The 21,591-nt window shown below is 30.5% G+C and overlaps 2 protein-coding genes across 3 annotated transcripts in view; both read left to right on the plus strand.

The window, feature by feature from the left end:
- Fpps (Farnesyl pyrophosphate synthase) overlaps nucleotides 1-21,591 on the plus strand; it is a 52,453-nt gene that overhangs the window by 16,438 nt on the left and 14,424 nt on the right. For both annotated transcript variants that reach the window (XM_067282819.1, XM_067282818.1), the window contains 4 exons: nucleotides 7,601-7,723; nucleotides 10,883-11,047; nucleotides 13,995-14,072; nucleotides 21,322-21,456. In XM_067282819.1, coding sequence (XP_067138920.1) covers nucleotides 7,601-7,723; nucleotides 10,883-11,047; nucleotides 13,995-14,072; nucleotides 21,322-21,456 — 501 coding nt within the window. The remainder of the gene's footprint in view (nucleotides 1-7,600; nucleotides 7,724-10,882; nucleotides 11,048-13,994; nucleotides 14,073-21,321; nucleotides 21,457-21,591) is intronic.
- The window catches only part of LOC136985528 (leptin receptor overlapping transcript-like 1), a 324,027-nt gene that overhangs the window by 12,074 nt on the left and 290,362 nt on the right, over nucleotides 1-21,591 (plus strand). The gene's annotated exons all lie outside the window — the stretch shown is intronic.

The following is a 21,591-nucleotide window of genomic DNA, read 5'->3' on the forward strand; positions in this document are numbered from 1 at the left end:
ATACTGGTGGTGATAAACAAGTATAAACAAGAAAGTGGTGGTGATAAACAAGTATAAATTTTATTTGAAGTAGCAAAAAAAATTTAAAACTAGAGAAATGGTTGGTGATTTTTTAAAATTTTCCAGAGTGACCCTAAATTGTTATATTTTATACTGTCTTATTTACTTAATTGTTCTGTTACTGGTTTCTGTGATTTTTTTTAAAAGCCTAAAGTTTTTGGCTTTTTTTCAATAACTTATCACACAAAGAACACTTATTGATATAGGCTTTATTAATGGAGGAAATGCATTTTGGGTCTTGGGAATGTAACCAGTCTTCATTCATTTTGATTCTTACATAATTTTTAATTCTCTTTAGACAGGAAAAAGATTGTTCAGCTGAAGCATTTGATATAGGTAATGTTTGAAATATTCTGAAAATAATTTCCACATTGAATGTTTATTATAGAAGATTTAAAAAATTTTTGTTTCATTCAAATGAAACCAACATTTAATTTGTATTTTTTTCCTCAAGGAAGGTTGGGGAAAAATATGGATGCATAATATGCAACCAATCTTTTCACTTTCCATCACACTTATTTAAGAATTGGACAAATGTTTTCAAACTGCATTACAGATTAATTTAAATATTCCAATCATTAAATAAGTGTGCTGGAGAATGAAAAGGTTGCATGATAGCTTTCAATTATTTTCCAGTTTAAATTTCCTTTTTCATACAGGTGCATATTGGTCAAAAGGTTTAGAAGTGTATAGATAACAGGCAGATAACCATTCTATTTTATATATATAAATAATAACTTTATAAAAGGTTTGACAGATATAATAATTTAGTTGTTTTACATCTTTAATGTCAAGTTTTGTTAGAAACTGCTACATTTTACATGTGTTTTCATAAACATTAATATCATGAATTTAAATCATGAATTTAAATGAAAATGATAATTAAAATAGCTTGTGATCTAATTTAAGAGCCCTGTCTATTGATTTTAATAAAATTTTAAAGAGTAAAACACAAAATAATTACAAAATATCTCACAAGTACTTTTGGCATTTATAGAATGTTTTATTCATAAAAAGAAAACAAATTTTAGAACATTGATATAAATTTATTATAAAATTTATTATTGGACTGCAATTTGAAAAAATTGTAGTCCTATAAATTCCCACTGTTGGCTGTCTGTTCATTCATCTGTCCTTCTTTAATCTCATGAATGGAGCTAGATGGATGAAAGATGAGGACAGATATGATATGGAAACCTTAGGGTCAGGAGGCCCCAATTAACTATATGAGAACATTGATGCAAACTGGAAGTCATTATTTCAGTTCAAAAATTTTCCCCTGTACGGTGTTAGATAGATGATCAGCACTACTCTATTGTTAAAGGAAAAGCATGATGTACAGGGGCAGACCACTACTAATTTGAGGTTGAGAGCACATATTTTAAATTACCGTATTTTACTGACTATAAGACGCATTATTTTCTTCAAAAAATTGCCTCCATAATTCAGGTGCATCTTATAGTCCATAGCATCTTATAGGTATTTTTTTTTTAAAATTGCTTAAAAATTAAGGTGCGTCTTATAGTCTGTAGCATCTTATAGTCCGTAAAATACGGTAAATACATTAAAATATGATTAAAAATTGCAGCCTGGCATTGTAACCATGTCACAATAAGTAATTGCTCGTTTACATTGACATAATGTAAATAATAAATTTTATATTATATATAATCTGTATAGCTGCTTCACAACAATAAATTTATGTAAATTTATTATTTACATTTATTTACATTATATAAGAAAAGAAAACATTCTATATATGCCAAAAGTGCTTGTGAGATATTTTGTAATTATTTTGTGTTTTTTGTGTTTTACTCATTAAAATTTTATAAACATTGATGAAATATAAATTGCTCTTAAATTTTATCACAAGTTATTTTACTTATCATTTGCATTTAAATTCATGATGTAAATACATTAATGTCTATAAAAAAATGTGTGAAATGTAATAGTTTCTAACAAAACTTGACATTAAAGATGTAAAAAGACTAAACCAATTAAAAATTAAACCAGACTAAAACCAGATCTTGTCAAATTTTTTATTACTCATTAAATATATCAAAAATATGCATTAAAATACATACTTTTAAAGAAGCTTTGAGGAAGTAGTCAGTGCAGAAATCCACTCTAACTTCAGCACTGGAGTAAAATCCACACTTCCTTAAACCTGTTACCAGCACATAAGGCATATACGATATACAGCGGGTGACTAATGTTTTCAAACTATCACACAGTTCTTCCTCAGGTCAACTAGCTTAGAAATGCTTCTGAATGGAGCATATGGAATTCAACGGGATCGAATGTCATTTCAACAAAGTCAACCTTGCCTGACATGCACGATCGTGTGCTGGTGGAGGTAGCTACGGGTCGGCATCTAATAGAGATCTGGAGGGTCTTTTTCATTTCGTAGGATGTTGAAAATCGTGGGACATCTTTTGTATGCTATCCGTATCTGATGCTTGTTGGCTATCTGTGTATATACTGCTTTAAGATATGGGTTAAATGTGATGGGAACACGTGCCGGACCACCAGGCTCTGTGTTGGCGTTTCCACTCATGTTCCAGGCATTGGTACCGCTCGACTAACTGGCGCATCAGGGTTGGGTATCCTGACGGTCCAGCACGTGTTCCCATCACATTTAACCCGTATCTTAAAGCGGTACACACACAGATAGCCAACAAGCATCAGATATGGATAGCATATAGGAGATGTCTCACAATTTTCGACATCCTATGAAATGAAAAACCCTCCAGATCGCACCAGACTTCCCAGTATTTATTCCATCCTGATTAAAGACAACAGATGGGGCAACAACTTAGTATACATTGGTTCTACCAAGTACCATTCCTTAAGTACCCATATAAGGGAACACCGAGCAGATATCTGGCAAGGGCGGCTTACTACTGCCCTTGCTACGTATGTGTCCGATCTGGATATTGAGGTGCAGTTTGATAGAGCGGCAGTCATTGTCAGCACACCACACCAGGACCATCTTAAATGGCTAGTAACCATAGCCATTTATAAAGTCGGCCAAGTAACCACATGCATCAACTGAAAGGAGGAGCTGAACCTGTCACTGGCCTGGCAGTCCCTATTAGATGCCGACCCGTAGCTACCTTCACCAGCACACGACCGTGCATGTCAGGCAAGGCTGACTTTGTCAAAATGACACTCAATCCGCTTGTCACCCGCTGTATATTGTATATGTGTTACATGCTGGTAACAGGTTTAAGGAAGTGTGAAGTAGTCAGTCCAAATATTGAATGCATATATTTGATATTTTGCTGAATACTGAATAATATGGAATGTTTGGTTCAGCACTAGCAATCATAATATAAAATAGTTCCAGTTCAGGTAATTTCATCTTAGTTGAGTGAAAATGTTAATGTTTAAATAATAATATTTTATGTTTATATGAATACAAAATTTTTTGTTTATCAAGTGGTAGTCTCTTTAATCCGAATAACAGTAGACTGTCTCACAGCTAAACAGGTTTAATAACTCTTTTATTGGCTTTTTAACATATGCATTTCGGATCAGTGTTATAAGTCTTGATCCCTCCTCAGTGCTACAAAAAAACAAAGGTTTTTTATTAACATAAGTGACGCGAGTAAGAAACAATAAAACTCCTAAAAAACCTTCCCTAGTACCTTTAAGTTCTTCATATACTCCCCAACACCCATACAGCACTCTCCGAGTTCTGTTTACATATCCGTTTGACAATATTGTTTAATTCCCTTTCACCAGTGTACCAACAGTAATACTACAAGTAATTGTAAAATTTTTTTAAAAACTAGTTTAAAAATTCCCATATATTTTTTATACAAAGTTTCTTATAAAAATACGTACGTACTGGCTTTCTTTAAAAGTATTCCGAACTTTTTCAAAATAGTTCTATAAACACACTTTTAAAATAATTCAACAAGCACTACGTTTTACAATTCTAGAACGTTTTCCACAGTACAGTTTTCATACTTCTACAATAACACTTTCATAAACTATCAGCCTAAATACGTTAAAAACTTTCTTAATTTAGGTATAAACTTTAACTTACCTACAAATAAAATAATGGTAGATTTAATAGCTGACATAGACAAAAGTATTAAAGATCTGCCTATTAAAAAAGAAAAGTGACCTTATAGGTTCTGTAATACAAGACATGAAACAATCACGCCAGAAAAATAAATATAAAGTTAATAAATATAGAATTAATTTAAGAAAAACAAAAAATTTTTTAAAAACTAATAATTTATCGATTATTAAGGCTGATAAAACGAAACAACTTATAATTATAGACAATAAGTATTTAGAAGAAAAAACAAAAGAACAAATTAACAATGAGCAATATATAAAATTAGCTAAAAACCCATACGAAAAAATTAAAAAAGACTTAACAAAAATGATAAAAAACATGTATCTGAACAATAAAATTAAGGAAATAGATAAAAATTATATATTAAATTTCAAAAATAATAGAACCCGCTTTTTTATGTGCGATTTTTATTTGTGCGATTTTTTTAATGCGAATTTTTAATTTGTGCGGTATAGTTGGCGACTAGTCTCGTGCGATTCGTCATGTCTTACGTTGACTTATTATAGCTAAATAAACTTATTATAGCATAAATGCACTTATTATAGTAATATTATTGCATGAATATGCGAAAAATGAAATAATTTACTTTTTAAGTCAACAAAACACCACCTGGACAAAAATATGTAAAACAGACGATAGACCAGACGATGCAGTCAAGTGCTGACATCTGTTGTCAATAAATTCTATTTCGTACGGTTTTGAGTTATTTTCTATGTGAGACTTTTTTTATGCGGTCCCTGTTGACCGCATAAAAAAATATTTTTTAATTGTGTTGCGAAAACTATTATTTACAGCCATTCGTGAAGTTTCGTGAGATTTTTTAATGCGTTTTTTTTTAATGCGGTCCCTATCCCCCGCATAAAAACAGGTTTGACTGTATTAAATTTCAAAAATAATAGAACCCCAAAATTAAATATACGGTTAAAAACACAAAGAAGGTGAAAAATGTAGACCAATAGTTGATTTTCGAAACTCAATTTTATATAATTTAGAAAATTACATAAAACAACAATTTAATAAATGTTGAAAATTCAAAAAAATAGTATTAAAAATGCAGATGAAGTTATTAATATAATTCAAAAAATAAAAATAGAAAAAACAGATACTTTAATCAATCTTGATGTTAAAAACATGTACCCGAACATAAAATGGGATTTAATAAAAAACAGCTTTGTTAATGAAACTGTTGATCAGGATTTAATAGCTCTTATAGAATTTGCCTATAAAAACAATTATTTTGAAGTATATAATGAATTTTACAGACAAACAGATGGGGTCAGTATGGGGTCAAAAATGGGGCCAAAGCTGGCTGAATTAGTAATAAAAGATATAGATAATAAGATACAAAATATTCCAGGCGTGAAAAGAGTAATGAGATATGTAGACGATTACTTATTAATTTTTAACAACCAGATAACCAATGAAAAAATAATTTTTGATAAAATAAATAGCATAAACCAATATATAAAATTTGATATAGAATTAGAAAAATATAATAAAATTAACTTTTTAGATATAACTATAATAAAAGAAAAAGAAAATTTCTCATTTAAAACATACAAAAAACCATCGAACGTAAACAAAACAATCAGTTATTATTCCTGCATCCCAGATACCATAAAAAAGAATACATATATAATGGACTTAAAGAAAATATATACAAGAACGAGTCAACAAAGCGAGTGTCAAACTGATTTAAAAAAATTAAATTATAAATATATACTTAATAACTACCCAAAGCATTTATTAAATAGTTGGCAAACACAATATTACAAACATAGATTTAATATTAAAAACAAGAAAGAAACCAACCATAAACCTTTCCCTTATATAACTAAACATATTTATGAAAAGTGCTCTAAATCCCTAAAAAATGACAATATTACTTTGTCCCTATTGTTGACAAACAAAATATCGCAACAAATCTTTAAGGTTAAAAAACAAAATAATAGTAATATATGGGAAAAAACGGGGGTAGTTTACAAAATCAACTGCAATTGTCAACACCTGAAATATTACATAGGAGAAACAGGGCGTACGTTGGAATCACGGATCAAAGAACATGAGGCTGCAATCAGGTTGAAACATAACACTTCCCCATGGTTTAACCACATAATAAACAATAATTGCCAAATAGTTAAAAATAACACCAAAATTTTACATTCCGAAAAAAATATATATAAACGAAGATTTAAAGAACACGTAGAAATAATAAAACATAACAATAATAATGATTTAGTAAATCTGTCAAATGGAATGCAAATCGACCAGCAGTGGTATTATGTAATAGAGGGCGCAACAGGCTGATAGTTTATGAAAGTGTTATTGTAGAAGTATGAAAACTGTACTGTGGAAAACGTTCTAGAATTGTAAAACGTAGTGCTTGTTGAATTATTTTAAAAGTGTGTTTATAGAACTATTTTGAAAAAGTTTGGAATACTTTTAAAAAAAGCCAGTACGTACGTATTTTTATAAGAAACTTTGTATAAAAAATATATGGGATTTTTTAAACTAGTTTTTAAAAAAACTTTACAATTACTTGTAGTATTACTGTTGGTACACTGGTGAAAGGGAATTAAACAATATTGTCAAACGGATATGTAAACAGAACTCGGAGAGTGCTGTATGGATGTTGGGGAGTATATGAAGAACTTAAAGGTACTAGGGAAGGTTTTTTAGGAGTTTTATTGTTTGTTACTCGCATCACTTAGTGCTACAAAAAACAAAGGTTTTTTATTAGCACTGAGGAGGGATCAAGACTTATAACACTGATCCGAAATGCATATGTTAAAAAGCCAATAAAAGAGTTATTAAACCTGTTTAGCTGTGAGACAGTCTACTGTTATTCGGATTAAAGAGACTACCACTTGATAAACATAAAATACAGCTACTAAAGAAAATTTAACAAAATTTTTTGTCATTATTTTGAGACTGCTAATGGTAATTGGAAAGAAAAAATTTAAGACTTATAAAACAAGAAAAAAAAATGAATGAAAAATTAGTCTTAATGTTTAATTAAACTTGCTTAAAAAATTATAAGTTATAAAGTAATCTTATAGTTTACATAAAAACAATCAAGACATGAGATTTAATAACATTTAACTTAATTTTTTAAATTTAAAATTATGACTATTAATTTGCATAAATTTAAGTAATTAAAGTATTAGATTTTTTTAAACTTATTATTTTATCTTTTGAATTAATTTATTTTGAAATTTATTTACATTTTAGCTAATTGTTTTCCTGTGATTTTTATATAATTTTGTATAATTATTGTTCGTAAAATTATAAATATACTGTAAAAATCATTATTTCAGTTTTAAAAATTATAAATATTAGTTAATTTTTAGTTTTATTTGCAAATTATAAATTGATATTTCAAGTATAACTTTCATTCGGCATAAATTTTATAGTATTAATTAATTTTTTGTTATTTTTTTTAATTAGGAAAACATTGGATTGATGGCTATAAATGATGCTATAATGATTGAAAGTGGAATTTTTTATCTATTAAAAAAACATTTTAAAAATTTGCCTTGTTATGTAAATGTTGTAGAAACATTTCACTCGGTTAGTAACAAGTTTATTCTTATTTTATATATTTCAGTCAAAAATATTTATTTCGAATGTTTGGTTTTGTTTTTTTTTCTATTTTAAGAATATAATTTTAATTTTAAATAAATATTTTAACTAAATATTATTATAACTAACTTATGTGATTTGATTGTTTTAAGTAATTATCTTAATATTGTTTTAATGAGAAAAAAAGGTTTCCTTTTTATTTAAGGGTAATGTAATATTCCCAAATTGAAGAAAACACAAAAAAGAATATCTTTTAGCATTTTCTCATTCAATTATCTGTAATAATATGTCCATGTTAAATAATGAATATATATTTACTTTTATAAATGTCAAGAAATACAGCGTGTCTGAGAAAGATCTTTATCATTCTAAACATTAACAACAAAAATACTAACAGGTGAAATGAAATGCAGTTTGCTACAAAAGAATGAAGAAATCTAAGAGTTTTTTCTGGTTTGGTAATGTTTGGTGTGGACTTTTACAATCGGTCCATTCTTCTTTGTGGAGAAGACTGTTAACGGTAATCTTTACCAGGATCTTCTTGAGTTTTACATTATTCCACAATTGGAGCATTTGCAGCCAATTGCTTTATTTCAGCAGGATGGTGCTCTGCCTTACTGGACATTTTCTGTACGTGAATTACTTAATAGAGTGTTTCCCGAACGATGGATTGGTCATGAAGGACCCATATCTTGGCCTCCGTGATTGCCCAACATAACTCCACTGGATTTCTTTTTTGGAGTTATGTTAAAGACAGGATTTATCAAACACTTGTTTCTGATATATCCGTTTTAAAGGAAAGGATACAATTAGCAATCCTCACTGTTACACTGCAAATGTTAAAAAACACTTGGAGGGAAATCGAGTACAGACTCCGCATTAACTGTCTTGATTAAAAGAATATATGTTCATGCTACTAACGGAGCTCACGTACAGCTACATTGAAGGTACTGTAAAAAAAACTTATATTTCTTCATTCTTTTGCAGCAAACTGCATTTCATTTCACCTGTTAGTATTTTTGTTATTAATGTTTAGAATGATAAAGATCTTTCTCGAACACGCTGTATTTTTAGGAATTAGTCAATAATTTTTAAGACCATTTAATGAAGAGCATATGCTTTAAATATGTGTAAATCAAACCAATCTGGAATTTAAAGTGTTTTGAAGTTGAAAAATTCCCAAAAATCCCAAAACAGTGAATTTGTAAAATATTTAATGATTTTAATAATACTATAAAAAAATAAGTTTAATATGATCACAAAGCCATATATTAAAATTGTTTTGATTTGTAGTTTAATGCAGTTAAATGCATTATATCAAAGTAAAAAAATTGAATTGGTTGAAATTTCATGCAATAAGCAGAGTTATGCAATACACTAAACAACTAGCAAAATTAAAAATCCTTTATTTAAACAAATGTTTTCATCTATATACAATGGACATCATCAAGTTTGATTAAAAGAATATAGTATTAGAACATTTAGATGAAAGCTGGAATAAATATTTTAAATTTAAAAAATAAATATGAAGCATGGAATGTTTTAATTTAATACGTAAATATGAATAACATATATGCATGACTATGGGGTATTAGTGTGTTACATCCTTTGCTGGTTGGAATCTTGAATAACATTCTCCATGCGAACAAGATAGTCTTTTCTTTATAATTAATTGCTTTTGTAACTGTACTTATTGTTCTAACCAATATCTGCCTGTTCAATTTCATATGATATGAGGGTCGCTCTGAAAATTTCCGGATTCAATGACCCTATTTATTGTTCTGTCCTCATATCTTATCAAAGTACTCACGCTGATGCTCAATGCGCCATTGCATGCAAGAGAATCAGCTCTGGCAGCACTGACACCAGTCGTCTTCTGAGATATCTGCCAAGGTGTCTCTGTATACAGCAACTGTCTCTTCTGGACTCATAAAATGACATGCCTTGAGGACTTCCTTGGCTTTGGGAAACAGAAGTCACAAGGTGCTAAATCTGGACTATAAGGTAAATGGATGACCAACTACATTCCAAAACTGCTCAAGTAGTCTATAATTCTCATTGCTGTATGTGCCATTGCATTATCAAGGTGCAGCAAGAGACTCGTTTTAGGGTGCCATTTGCAGATTTCTTGGAAGACAAATGGTGACATATCACTCAGCATTAACTGTCTTACTGTCCTCTAGGGCTATGATAGCCCTGTCTTCGAAAGAATGTCGCTACCATTTTCCAACTGACATTTCTTGAATGCTTGAATTTGACAGATGGTGTTTTGTTGGAGAGGACACAAACTGCTTGCTTTCAGGGTCATACTGTAGATCCAGTGACAATATCCCACAGGTTTTTAGCTTTCCTCTTGAAATTTTTGCAGCATATTTAGCACAAGTTTCTTTTAGCTGTTCAGTCAGAGAAAGAGGCATCCACTGAAACATGATCTTTCTGATGTAAAGATGATAGTGCAAGATACCATTCACTGCTGCCGATCCAATACCCAAGGTGTGCTTGATATCCTTATGGGTTATACGGAGATCTTCTCTAAACAGTTTCTCAACATGAACCACATTTTCTGGAATCACTGCAGTTGCAGGTCCACATCTAAATTCTCCAAACCACCAGAATACTTACATTCTATATGGACAAGAATCAAGTTGCCTGCAAACTGTGGAAGCACTGGTACTCTGACAAACCAGATTTAAAGTTGTAAAGCATCATTGATTGAAAATGCTCCTGCTTCAGCTCCATTTTCAACATCCAGATTTAGTGGCACTTTCAAGGTCCTGACCTTGGAAGGCATTTCCCACACACAGGAAATTTCAACGATGCAGATATACTGTTGAATTTATGTTCAGCGGCAATAAAATATTGCGTACAGTTTTTTGTGTCTAGTGGTTTTCACATATGCAGAAACTTTGAGAGTGGCCTTTGTATTAAAATAAAAGAAAATATTATTCAAATAGTAATTTATATGCATAAATATGTATTGAATGAATTGAGTTAAACATACATTAAATTTGGATGATAAATTTGCTTAAAGTCTAATTGAATGAACAATAAAGTAAAAATACATATAAATTTATATGGATGTTTAATAAATTTTTATATATATAATGAAATTATTTTAAATTGGTGAGAAGTACATTTTTCTATCAGATGATTAGATTGACTTCTTTTGGACAATGCTTGGATATGATGTCTGAATATTCTCATCAGTCATCCAAATTTGAAATTTTTACTGAAGACAAATATTCAGCTATAACTACATACAAGACAGCTTATTATACATTTGTTCTGCCTATAAAATTAGCATTATATTTGGTAAGTCAAATCTAATTTTATATAGTATTTAATCATTAATGCATAAAAGTTTTATTAACAGTTATAATTAAACAGATATAAATATAAATAAAATATCACATTCAAAATATTCAAGTGGATAGAAATATTTTAATTGATATTTTGTTGAGTTTCTAATTCATTAATGAATTATTGAAAGTAGCTTTCCTTAATTAAATGATTTACTAAAACATGGTATTTAATAATACAAATGAACTGGATTTTTTAAAAAATTCATAAATTTTATTCCAATCCATTCAAAGTAAAATTGTAAGTTGATTATGGCCTAAATAATGACTATAAACATTATCAAATAACTTTAAACAGATTATTTGAGGAAGCCAATTTATTTTAAATATATTACAAGTTTAATTTGTTGAGTATTTATTTATTTTAAAAGTTTTCTGAGTTAACTCAACTTAATTTGTGAATTAAAGTTAGTTAATAAATTTAATTTTTACCACATTTATTGTATTAAAATTAAATGAAATTATAAGATCAGATAAATTTTTCATTAGTTATTTATAATATTATTATATTATAAGTTACATTAGTACATTATTTATAATAGAAATTAGCAATAGCAATAAATTATTTTTCACTTCATTTTTTTAAATTTTGAATTATATGAAATTAAATAAATTTGATATGATGCTGCACGTGTTATTAATTTCCTTATAATGGTAAATATTTACTACAGTTTAATTTACATGTACAATTTTTTATGATATTTATTTGTGCTGTAATTACAAATTTTAAAAAAGTCAGTTATAAATAGAATGTTGTAAGTTAAAACATCGTTTGAAGCTATAGAATTTGTAATGCTCAGGTTTTGTCATTTCGTTTTTTCATTCAACTTGAGGCAGACTACCAAAGAAGGTCAAAAACATATGTGTTGTGGTAAAAATTTGCTGGAAAAGGTGAGGAAGGTGGTCTTTTGTGATTGAAGAGTTTCTTTTTTACATCAATCATTTCTCTTTTAAGTTTTCTCTGAGGTTTCATAGTTTCAACACTTTTCTTAGGCACTATGGGGAATGCACAGGAGTGTAAATAAAACAAAAGCCATCAAAAACACAGCAAGTAAAAAATCAAGTTATGTGAGGGAGCTTTTGGAACAGGAGTAGATGAACTGAATGTGGCTGGGCTCATTCAATATGTGTCCTGAAACTTGTATCAATGGATTTAGAAAAGTAATGAATTTTCATTGTTTGTAGTCCAAAAAGTAGCAAGTAATAAGTAGTCCAAAATAAAAATGAACCAAATCTGACAACACTATTACATTAAGTGTACCCATAAAGAAATCATACAGTATGTCATGTTTGTTTGTGTACAAGTTCTAAGAAAAGTTTGACTTTTAAAGCAAAATTTCTTCCAAAAAAAAAAAAAAAATGTTTAGATTCAAAGTTGTTCAACCTTTCAGGCATTCAAGTTCTGAGATACTACTGTAAAGGATTTTGATAAAGGACTGATTTTAAAGAGTATAAATAATTTGTTTGAAAACATTCTAAATTAAAATTTATTTCTGATAAAAAACAATACAGTTTTTATTACTGCTTCTTTATTAAATATTTAATTTAATAATTATTTTTAAGAAGCCAGTCATATATTACTTAGGTTAATGTTTTGAAACTATTCATGCTTCTTCAGACCTCCAGACATTTTGGAGATTTCAAAAGGAAGTATAAATATCTTAAAAAATGTTTATCTAAAGATTACTTGACTTTTAAGAAATTAGTCTTAGAAAATGTTCCATATTGTAAGGTTTTACTACTCAAATCAATATTTGGGATGAAATTGTTTTAAACAGATAATTACATTGAATTGTGAAAAGAACGACACCAAACTTAACTTTTTAAACATGAGGATATAATCACTTTTAATAAGATGATTAACTAATAATACTACTACATACAAATGATTAACTATTGCATTTTTTGTAAATTTTACGGTATATTACATATATTTACATACCTCCAAGCTTGTTACCGGTGTAAATTCTAATAATAATGAAAAAATGAAAAAACAATTCTTTACAAACGTTTTCAAACCCTAAACAGTTCTTCTTTGGGCAGGTAAAGGTGAATTTCCAATAGAATTCAAGTTGAAAAAGAAAAAAGAAACATGATTTGAAATTCTAACATATGCGTCCCCTGGGCATGCGCACTCCAGCAATTGACCATATTTACAGGTTTTTGTCCATTAGCACTTGCCATGCTATGGACAGAGTTAATTCCTCCTTGTGGTTGATACAATTGTTGTTCAGGCTATATCTGTAGATATAAATGGCCTCCAACCACCTTAGATGTTCTGTGTGCTGTGAGGTGAGGATAACTCTCACCTGATTAAAATCTGGCTCTGTCTGGATCACTGACATAAATGGCAAGAGCAGTGGTGGTTCTTGAGTGCTGTATATCAGCAATGTGCTCTTTCATTCTAACTCCTAAGGAATACTTTGTAGATCCGATGTAGATGAGGTTTCTATCGCATCTGTGATCCTTAATTGGGATGCTTTACACACCAGGGTGTCTGTCCTGGTAACAGGCTTAGAGATATGTAAATAACATCACTCCGGTGTTGGTTAGTGGTGTTTTTGCATTACATATATTTAAAAGATATTCCAAGCTAGACTAAAAACATTAAGTCTACATAACATTACAAAAGAGTTTTTAATTTTTGTCCCTTAGTGTTCTTTAGAATGACTTACGTTGACTAGACTATTCTTTCTAATTATATAGAAATTACCAAATAGATTTTGTTAAATCTGGCTTTTCGTATATAAAATATACATGAAGCCAGATTTAACATAAAATCTATTTGATAGTTTTAATTTGATAGTTCTTAGTTTTTTAAAAAAGAAAAAATTTTTTTTAATAAAAAACTAACAAGTTAAAAATAATGTCAATAATAATCTAAAACTGTTTTAATAAAGGCAGGCAGGACAAACGAAACTGACCATAGGAATGTCGAACAGATTTTATTGAAGATGGGCCAGTTCTTTCAAGTTCAAGTAAGTTTATAAAAAAAATTAATCTAACCTAAAATGAAAGACCAATAAATTCAATAATTTCATATTTTTTCTCATCAATAGATATTTTTCATTTTTTTGAACTTTATTGAAATTCTTTAGTTGAAAAAATAAAAGGATGAATTGATTATATAAAAACAGAGAGTAACTGTTATACAGATATGTATTGCAGATTACAGAGAGATTTAAATTAACAGAATTGATTAAAAGAAATTTATTTCTTTGTTTCTGTTCATTTAATATAAGTAAATTAATTTAATTATGTTTATAGGTTGTAGGTTGAGTTTTGCTCAAGGTTGATCTTTCTTTTCTTCCAGAGTTTTCTAATTAATATTAATACAAAAGAGAAAGCTTATCCACTTTAAGTGAAAATTGTTAGCTTAATCATGCTTATAGCTCAAAAATTGTTAAGTCTAATTTACTGGATTAATATAATTATTATTAGAATTATAAAAATCTTCATTGTTAATAATTTTATTTCTGTTCTATAGTTATTTGTTTATATGAGGCATGTCACGAAAGTAAGATATAATCTTTTATAACAATTAATAAATTACAATAAAAAGTTAAATTAGCCATTTGAAAGTACATAGTCTAAGCTATTTTTCTATATAGTTTCCATTCTTTTTTAAATATTTTCTCTGGTGGAAAATAAGGATAAACATTTTTTTCTAAAGAAACTCTCTAGGTTATATTTGGGTTCTGCAAAAAGTTTTTCCTTATTTCTAACAGCTGATGTTACTTGTGATTTAATTACAACAGTAGTAAAATTTAACACTGTATAATGTGTTAAATTTCACTTTCAAAACAAAGAATATAATCTTACATTATTGCTAATGTGAGATTATTGGAAGCTTACTTTGAATGTTTTACTTCACATTTTACTTTCCTGGCTGTTATGTATACATAACAAGAGAAAGTATTGGAATCATGTCAGATTTGATCCTCCAAGTTTATGCAAATCTCCACATTTTGAGACTGCCTGAATCCAAAAAGGTCAAAAAAATGCAAAAAAATTTTCTGTGTGTGTGTGTGTGTGTGTGTGTGTGTGTTTGCATCTATTTCATTTAATATCTCAAGATGGTGTGAAATTTACAAAATGAAATTTGGCACAGCAGCTTGTGTATAAGGGGCATTAATTCTAATAAATTTTGATGGTGAAAGGGCGAGGGGATGGGGAGATAGAGGGATGGTCATGTGTCATATCTCAAGTGGGATTGGACTTAATGATGTTATATGTTACTAGCAGGTAGGCCCAGCATTGCTCGGGCAAAAGTAATGATAGCGAAGATTAAAATTATTACTTTATAGTCACAAAAGAAAAAGAGTAATTTCATCAACAAACTAAATATTTCTAAAGAAAGGTCGAATTTGAAAATCGAATGTTCTAATATTGTTCGAGTTTCACGACGTGTTCTGATTATTTTGTTCAATTTTCATCAAATGTTCTAAAGAAGAAAGGTCGAGAAAAACCGAACTAATGTGTTTAAATTTGAAAATTGAATATGTTCTAACATATTACACTTTTTCTTTCTTTTTTTTTCTCCAGCGCCGGTAAATCTTGCACGTCGCTTTCTCTTGTTCTCCATTGTTATGTAACACTTCCATTGTTGACACTTCCATTGTTACTTGACACTTCCATCAACAATGGAAGTGTTAAGACTTAATCCTGTCCCTCTCCCCCGTGGGGAGGTATTTCGAAAAATCCCTTCTTAGTGTGCGTCCTCGTGACGTACCCTAACTGTGTACCAAATTTCAACTTTCAACTCCTAACCGTTTGAGCTCTGCACTGATTATTATTATTATTATTATTATTATGTTTGGTTAAGTGAGAGATACTCGGTTAACACCGGTGGCTGTGTACTATGCCGGACCAAAGTCAAGGCATAGTAACCAAAACAGAAATTAAAGAAGTGTATCGGTGTGTGTGTCTGTATTCAGGAATTTTCTCACAATATGACATGTATTCAATATAGTGGCCTTCTGTAGTGTGATGTATGTGTTTCTATTCAATTGTAATGTGCCCAGGCTTTTGTGTAGTGTGTGTGGTATGACACCTGTAGAGGAGAGAACAACAGGTACAATAAGCACCCTATCCATCCTCCACAGATGCCTTATTTCCTGGGCGAGTTCTGTGTACTTGCTAATTTTTTCAGTGCATGCGTTTTGTATATTGTGAGTGTTTGGAATGGATATGTCTATAATGTATGTGATTTTATTGTGTTTGTCAATGAGTGTGATGTCTGGTCTGTTGTGGTAAATTGTTTTATCTGTGATTATGGCTCTGTCGTAGTACATTTTGTGCATGTTGTTTTCCAATACTGTCTGTGGAATGTATTTGTAGTATGGTTCGTGGATGTCTACTAATTTGTGTTTCTTTGCAAGCTCTTGGTGTATTATATTTGCTACTTGATTATGTCTGTGTAAATAATCTGTCTGTGCCAAGAGCTTGCAACCAGAGGTGATGTGTTGTATAGTTTCTGGCATGATGTGACATTTTCTGCATGTGTCATTTGTGAGTGTTGCATCTTTGAGTATGTGTTTTCTGTAGTTTTTAGTATTTATGACCTGATCCTGTATGGCGATCATGAATCCTTCTGTCTCCCCAAAGAGGCATCTCTGAGCTAACCAGCTGTTTGACGCAGTTTTGTCAACAAAATCCTGGGCCAGGTCATAAGGATGCCTGCCATGGAGTGCCTTTCGAGCCCACGATTGCTTAATGGTGTTTACGCTTTTTATATGTTGTGTTGTGTCCATATGATGTGAGTGTAAGTTTAATGGTGTGTTATTCGAGTCTGCTAGAGTTATTGCTTTGTGTAATTGTAATGTTTCTTGTTATTTGTAGAAAAACTCTCGCAGTGACTGTATTTGTTTGTAGTGAAGGTTAACTATGTCAATCAGGCCACATCCGCCATCTTTATGTGGAAGGATTAATCTTTCTGTAGCGGATTTAGGATGATGTTGTTTATGCTTAGTAAGTGTTGTTCTTGTTTTCCTTTGGAGTTGCTCAAGATCTGTGTGAGTCCAATGTATAACTCCAAAAGAATATGTGAGTACTGGGATGACATATGTGTTTATTGCTTTAACTGTGTGTTTTGCATTTAACTGTGTTCTGAGAATAGCATTTAACCTACTTTGGTATTCTTTAATTAATTTTTGCTTTATTTGTGTATGTTCTGTTAGTTTGGCCTGTTGGAATCCTAAATACTTGTAGAACTCGCCCTCTTCCATGGATTCAATAACGTCTCCATTTCCAAGTGCAAAATCTTCTTTCTTCAGGATTCCTTTTTCTATGTGAAGTGTTTTGCATTTATCTAGGCCAAATTTCATTTGTATGTCCTTGGTGTATGAATGTGTGATTTGTAGGAGTTGATGAAGTTGTTTTTGTGTGGATGCATAAAGTTTTATGTCATCCATGTACACGAGATGTGACAGTGTATAACTGTGTTGTTTTTTTGTGTCTGATATTGTAACCATATTGCGTGTTGTTTAACATGTTGGATAATGGGTTCAGGGCTAGGCAGAACCAGAGAGGACTCAAGGAATCTCCTTGAAAAATTCCTCGCCTAATAAAAATTTGGTTTGTTTGTATGGAAGTGTTATGAACCCTGAGATGTAGTGTTGTTCTCCAGTGCTGCACAGTGTTTTGGAAGAATGTAATGAGTGATGGATGTATTTTGTACATGTGTAGAATATGTAGCAGCCAACTGTGTGGAACACTGTCGAATGCTTTTCTGTAGTCTATATATGCCTTGTGTATGTTTCTGTGTTGTTTGTGTGCTTGCCGTAGAATGACTGAATCTATGAGTAACTGTTCTTTGCATCCCCTGTGGTTTCTACGACAACTTTTCTGTTGTTCTGTAAGAATGTCGTGTTCTTCAACATGTTTGTATATTTTGTTTGCAATACAGGATGTCAATAATTTGTAGAGTGTTGGAAGACATGTAATTGGTCTGTATTGTGTGGGGTCTGTGGTATTGTTGTTTTTAGGTTTCATGTAGGTGATGCCCTGAGTAAGAAAATTTGGCATGTCTTGTGGATTGATGATGATGTGTGTTAGATGTTTAGCTAGTTCCTGGTGCAGTGATGTAAACTTTTTGTACCAGAAATTGTGAATGTTGTCTACACCAGGTGTCTTCCAGTTGTGTGCTTTGTTAACAGTGTATTGGAAATCATGTATGTTTATTTCAGCACAGGGCATAGTTGGTATGTTGTGCAAGTTTCTGTTCTCCTCCTCGATCCAGCCTGCATCAGCATTGTGCGTGACAGCACTGGACCAAAGAGAAGACCAATATGTTGTGAGTTCTTCTTCTGTTGGTGTGCCACTGTGCTGTGTATCAGTGTTTGCTTTGTTATTAATTTGTCTGTAAAAGAGTTTTTCATTGTTTGTAAATAATTTATTTTGTTGTTTTCGTAGTGTACATGTTTTGTATCGTTTGAGTCTACGTGCTTTGGCAGCAAGTTTTTGTTTTAGTGTATCAATGTATTCTGTAATGTGTGCATTGTGATGTTCGTGTTTTGTGTGTGTTTTTATTTTCTTGAAAATGTTTTTGAGCTGTTTCCTTAATTTGGGTGTTATGTTGTTTTTAGCGTATTGTGTCAGCCTGCCTAATTGCTGTCTAATGTCATTTATTTGTATTTCTATTCTTCTCTGCCAGGCAGGCTTGTGATAGAATTTTGTTTTCTGTGTGTTTGTCTGTGATTGTACTTTCAGTCCATGGTGTGTCACTACTGTGACTGCCCCAGCGTAAACTAATGTATGAATGTCTGCGAGTGTAGAAATTGAATGAATGTAGTGTGGTAGTAAGTGAGTGTTTACGTAATTTAGTGTTTTTCCTACTTCTTTTGACGTGTTGATTTTTGGAATTTGTGGTCGTTGTGTGGGATCTGTGCCTGTATATTTAGTGAGTGTTTCCTGAAATATAAGTGAGAGCGTATTAACTAAATCCATGTCTATGTTATCAGTGATGGATGAGGAAGTGTCTGTAGTATCATTAGTGGTACTTGTTGTATGTGTGTTATTATCAATGCTTGTTGCTGGATTATCCTGACAGGTTACATGATCTTCATTAATGTTAGATGTTTCTGTCTGTTGATGAAATACATTATTGTTGAATAAATACAATATATTTGATCAGCAACCTGTTGTTTGATAAGTTCAAGTGTTGTTTGTGGAATAAGGTTGTTGTGTATAATTATTCTTTTTTGATCAACAACCCTTTGTTCGGTGACAGTGAGATGAGGATACTGTTGTGCGAATCTATGGTGTAGTTGTTGTCTGTATGCTGTCATGTTTGCTTCGAGTTTTGTGATTGTGTAGTAAGTATGGATGATAAACTCGTTCATTTCTACTGTCCATTTCATCCGTTGGCATGGTTTTCCAGCCTTTGTGGTCTGTGGATGCATTACCACAGAAACACCAAGGCTGGGTTGGTTCCTCACATCGTGTTGAGGGCATTGCTGTATCCATGCTTGGGCCGGTGCTGCTTTCGCCACCGGTAACCAAGGGAGACTGTGGCCTATTTTTCGAACGTGAGCCTCTGCCTAACTCACGAACGTGGACCTTGTTAACCCGGGCGACATCCGAGCCGGTATCACATTTAGATCTGGTTACTACCATGATACATATCTCCACAGAATGTGGGTGTGTGGTCACTCTTAGCTTCATTTCTCCCCATAGACCTTACTGGCATGGGTGTCCCTACCAGGAGCTTGTGCTCCAGCCTGCATTGCCCTATGGATCAGTAAAATTAGTGGGCTCTCCCACCACGACCAGGTGGTGACCACAGGAGAGGTATTATTATTATTATTATTATTATTATTATTATCAACGCGTCTCGATTATATATATAGATTAGCATTTACAATGCTTTATGAAACTAATACCCTCAAAATTAGGCTTTTTACTATTTGATAATTAAAAATATACAAAGTTTTCATAACAAAATCTCATAACAGATGGTGCCACACACAATTTTTTTTATTATATTGTAATTAAAATTATAAAAATTATTTTTTAAAATAAAATCTCATAATTGCAAGGAAAGTTGCTGGATTTTTTCTGAATAAAATCAAGTTGAATGTTTTCAGATGAAAAGCTTGAAACTCATAAAGCACATCATGCTTTATGAGTTTCAGAAAGGATAACAGCATACAAACAGTAGAAAAAATTCATAATATGCATGAGGAAGATGCTCATAAACTTTGAACATGTCAAATATTGTTTAAAAGTTCCATTCAGGAAATTATGAACTAAAGGGTACAAAATGTATTGTGTGCCCAAAAGCTGTAGACACAGAAAAATTTCAGAAGAAATTGTTAAAAATTGATGAATAACATACAATATACAGGGGGGGTGCAAAAGTAGGTATACAGTTGTTATTATGGAAAAAAAGCATACAGGGAGAAAATAGGAAGAAAAAAACATTTATTTTTATGTACAAATTAAATCACCAATAAGGATTAGGAACTAATAAAAGATGATAAAAATAATAAAAATGGACACCAAACATTTTTATTTCTCAGATTCTCAACTGTATATCTACTTTTGCACCTCCCTGTATATAACCAAACACACCAAAAATAAACTGAAAAAAAGCACTGAAAATGTATGAGTGTAATGCAAGAGTGAGAGATGACTTGGGCGTACAACAGATTACATTTTCACTGTATGCTCAGATGTTGAAGTACAATTCAAACTCCAAAGCAACTTTTTGTCAAATTTAGCATTTGAAGTTAGTCATTCAAAGTATGAGATACCATTACAAATAAAATTGAAGACAGATTAAAACAAACTTTGCTAATTTCCTTTAACTAAATAATATAATCTTTCTATTTATTGGATGCATTTTAAATCAAATACTTTGATTTTTAATGTTTTTATATTCATACATTGTAAATTTGTATTTGAGAATGAGATCTGTATTTATATTAAATTAAAGAATAAATTTAACTTATTGTTTTATTTATTATTTCTTTGATTAAAAATCAGTTTTAGAAATTTGAAAAACTATAAAAAAACTGTAAATTTGAATTTTAAAATATTTTATTTGTAATATATAATTAATTTAAGATGAGTTTAATTAATGGATATTTAAATAATAAAAAACCATTAATATTAAATATTTCATTTAATTTTAAGGATTATTTGATTTTAAAATATGTTTTAATGATTATTTCTATAATTTTGAATATGTTTAAAATAAAATTCTTAATTTTTGTTTTTGTATAGGATGATTATCTTGATTGTTACGGTGATCAAGTAATTACGGGTAAGCAAGGCACAGATATTGCAGATGGAAAATGTTCTTGGATGATTGTTACTGCTTTGAAAAAAGCATCTGAAGAACAAATAGCTACTCTTAAAGTAATTATTATTCAATTCTTTGTATGATATTTTTATATATTGAAGAGTTATTAGTATTATAAATACAGTCAAACCTGTTTTTATGCGCTCCTTTTATGTGCGATTTTTATTTGTGCGATTTTTTTAATGCGAATT

Source organism: Centruroides vittatus, unplaced genomic scaffold (assembly GCF_030686945.1).
Source record: "Centruroides vittatus isolate TY-2023 unplaced genomic scaffold, ASM3068694v2 contig_971, whole genome shotgun sequence".
NCBI lineage: Eukaryota > Metazoa > Arthropoda > Arachnida > Scorpiones > Buthidae > Centruroides > Centruroides vittatus.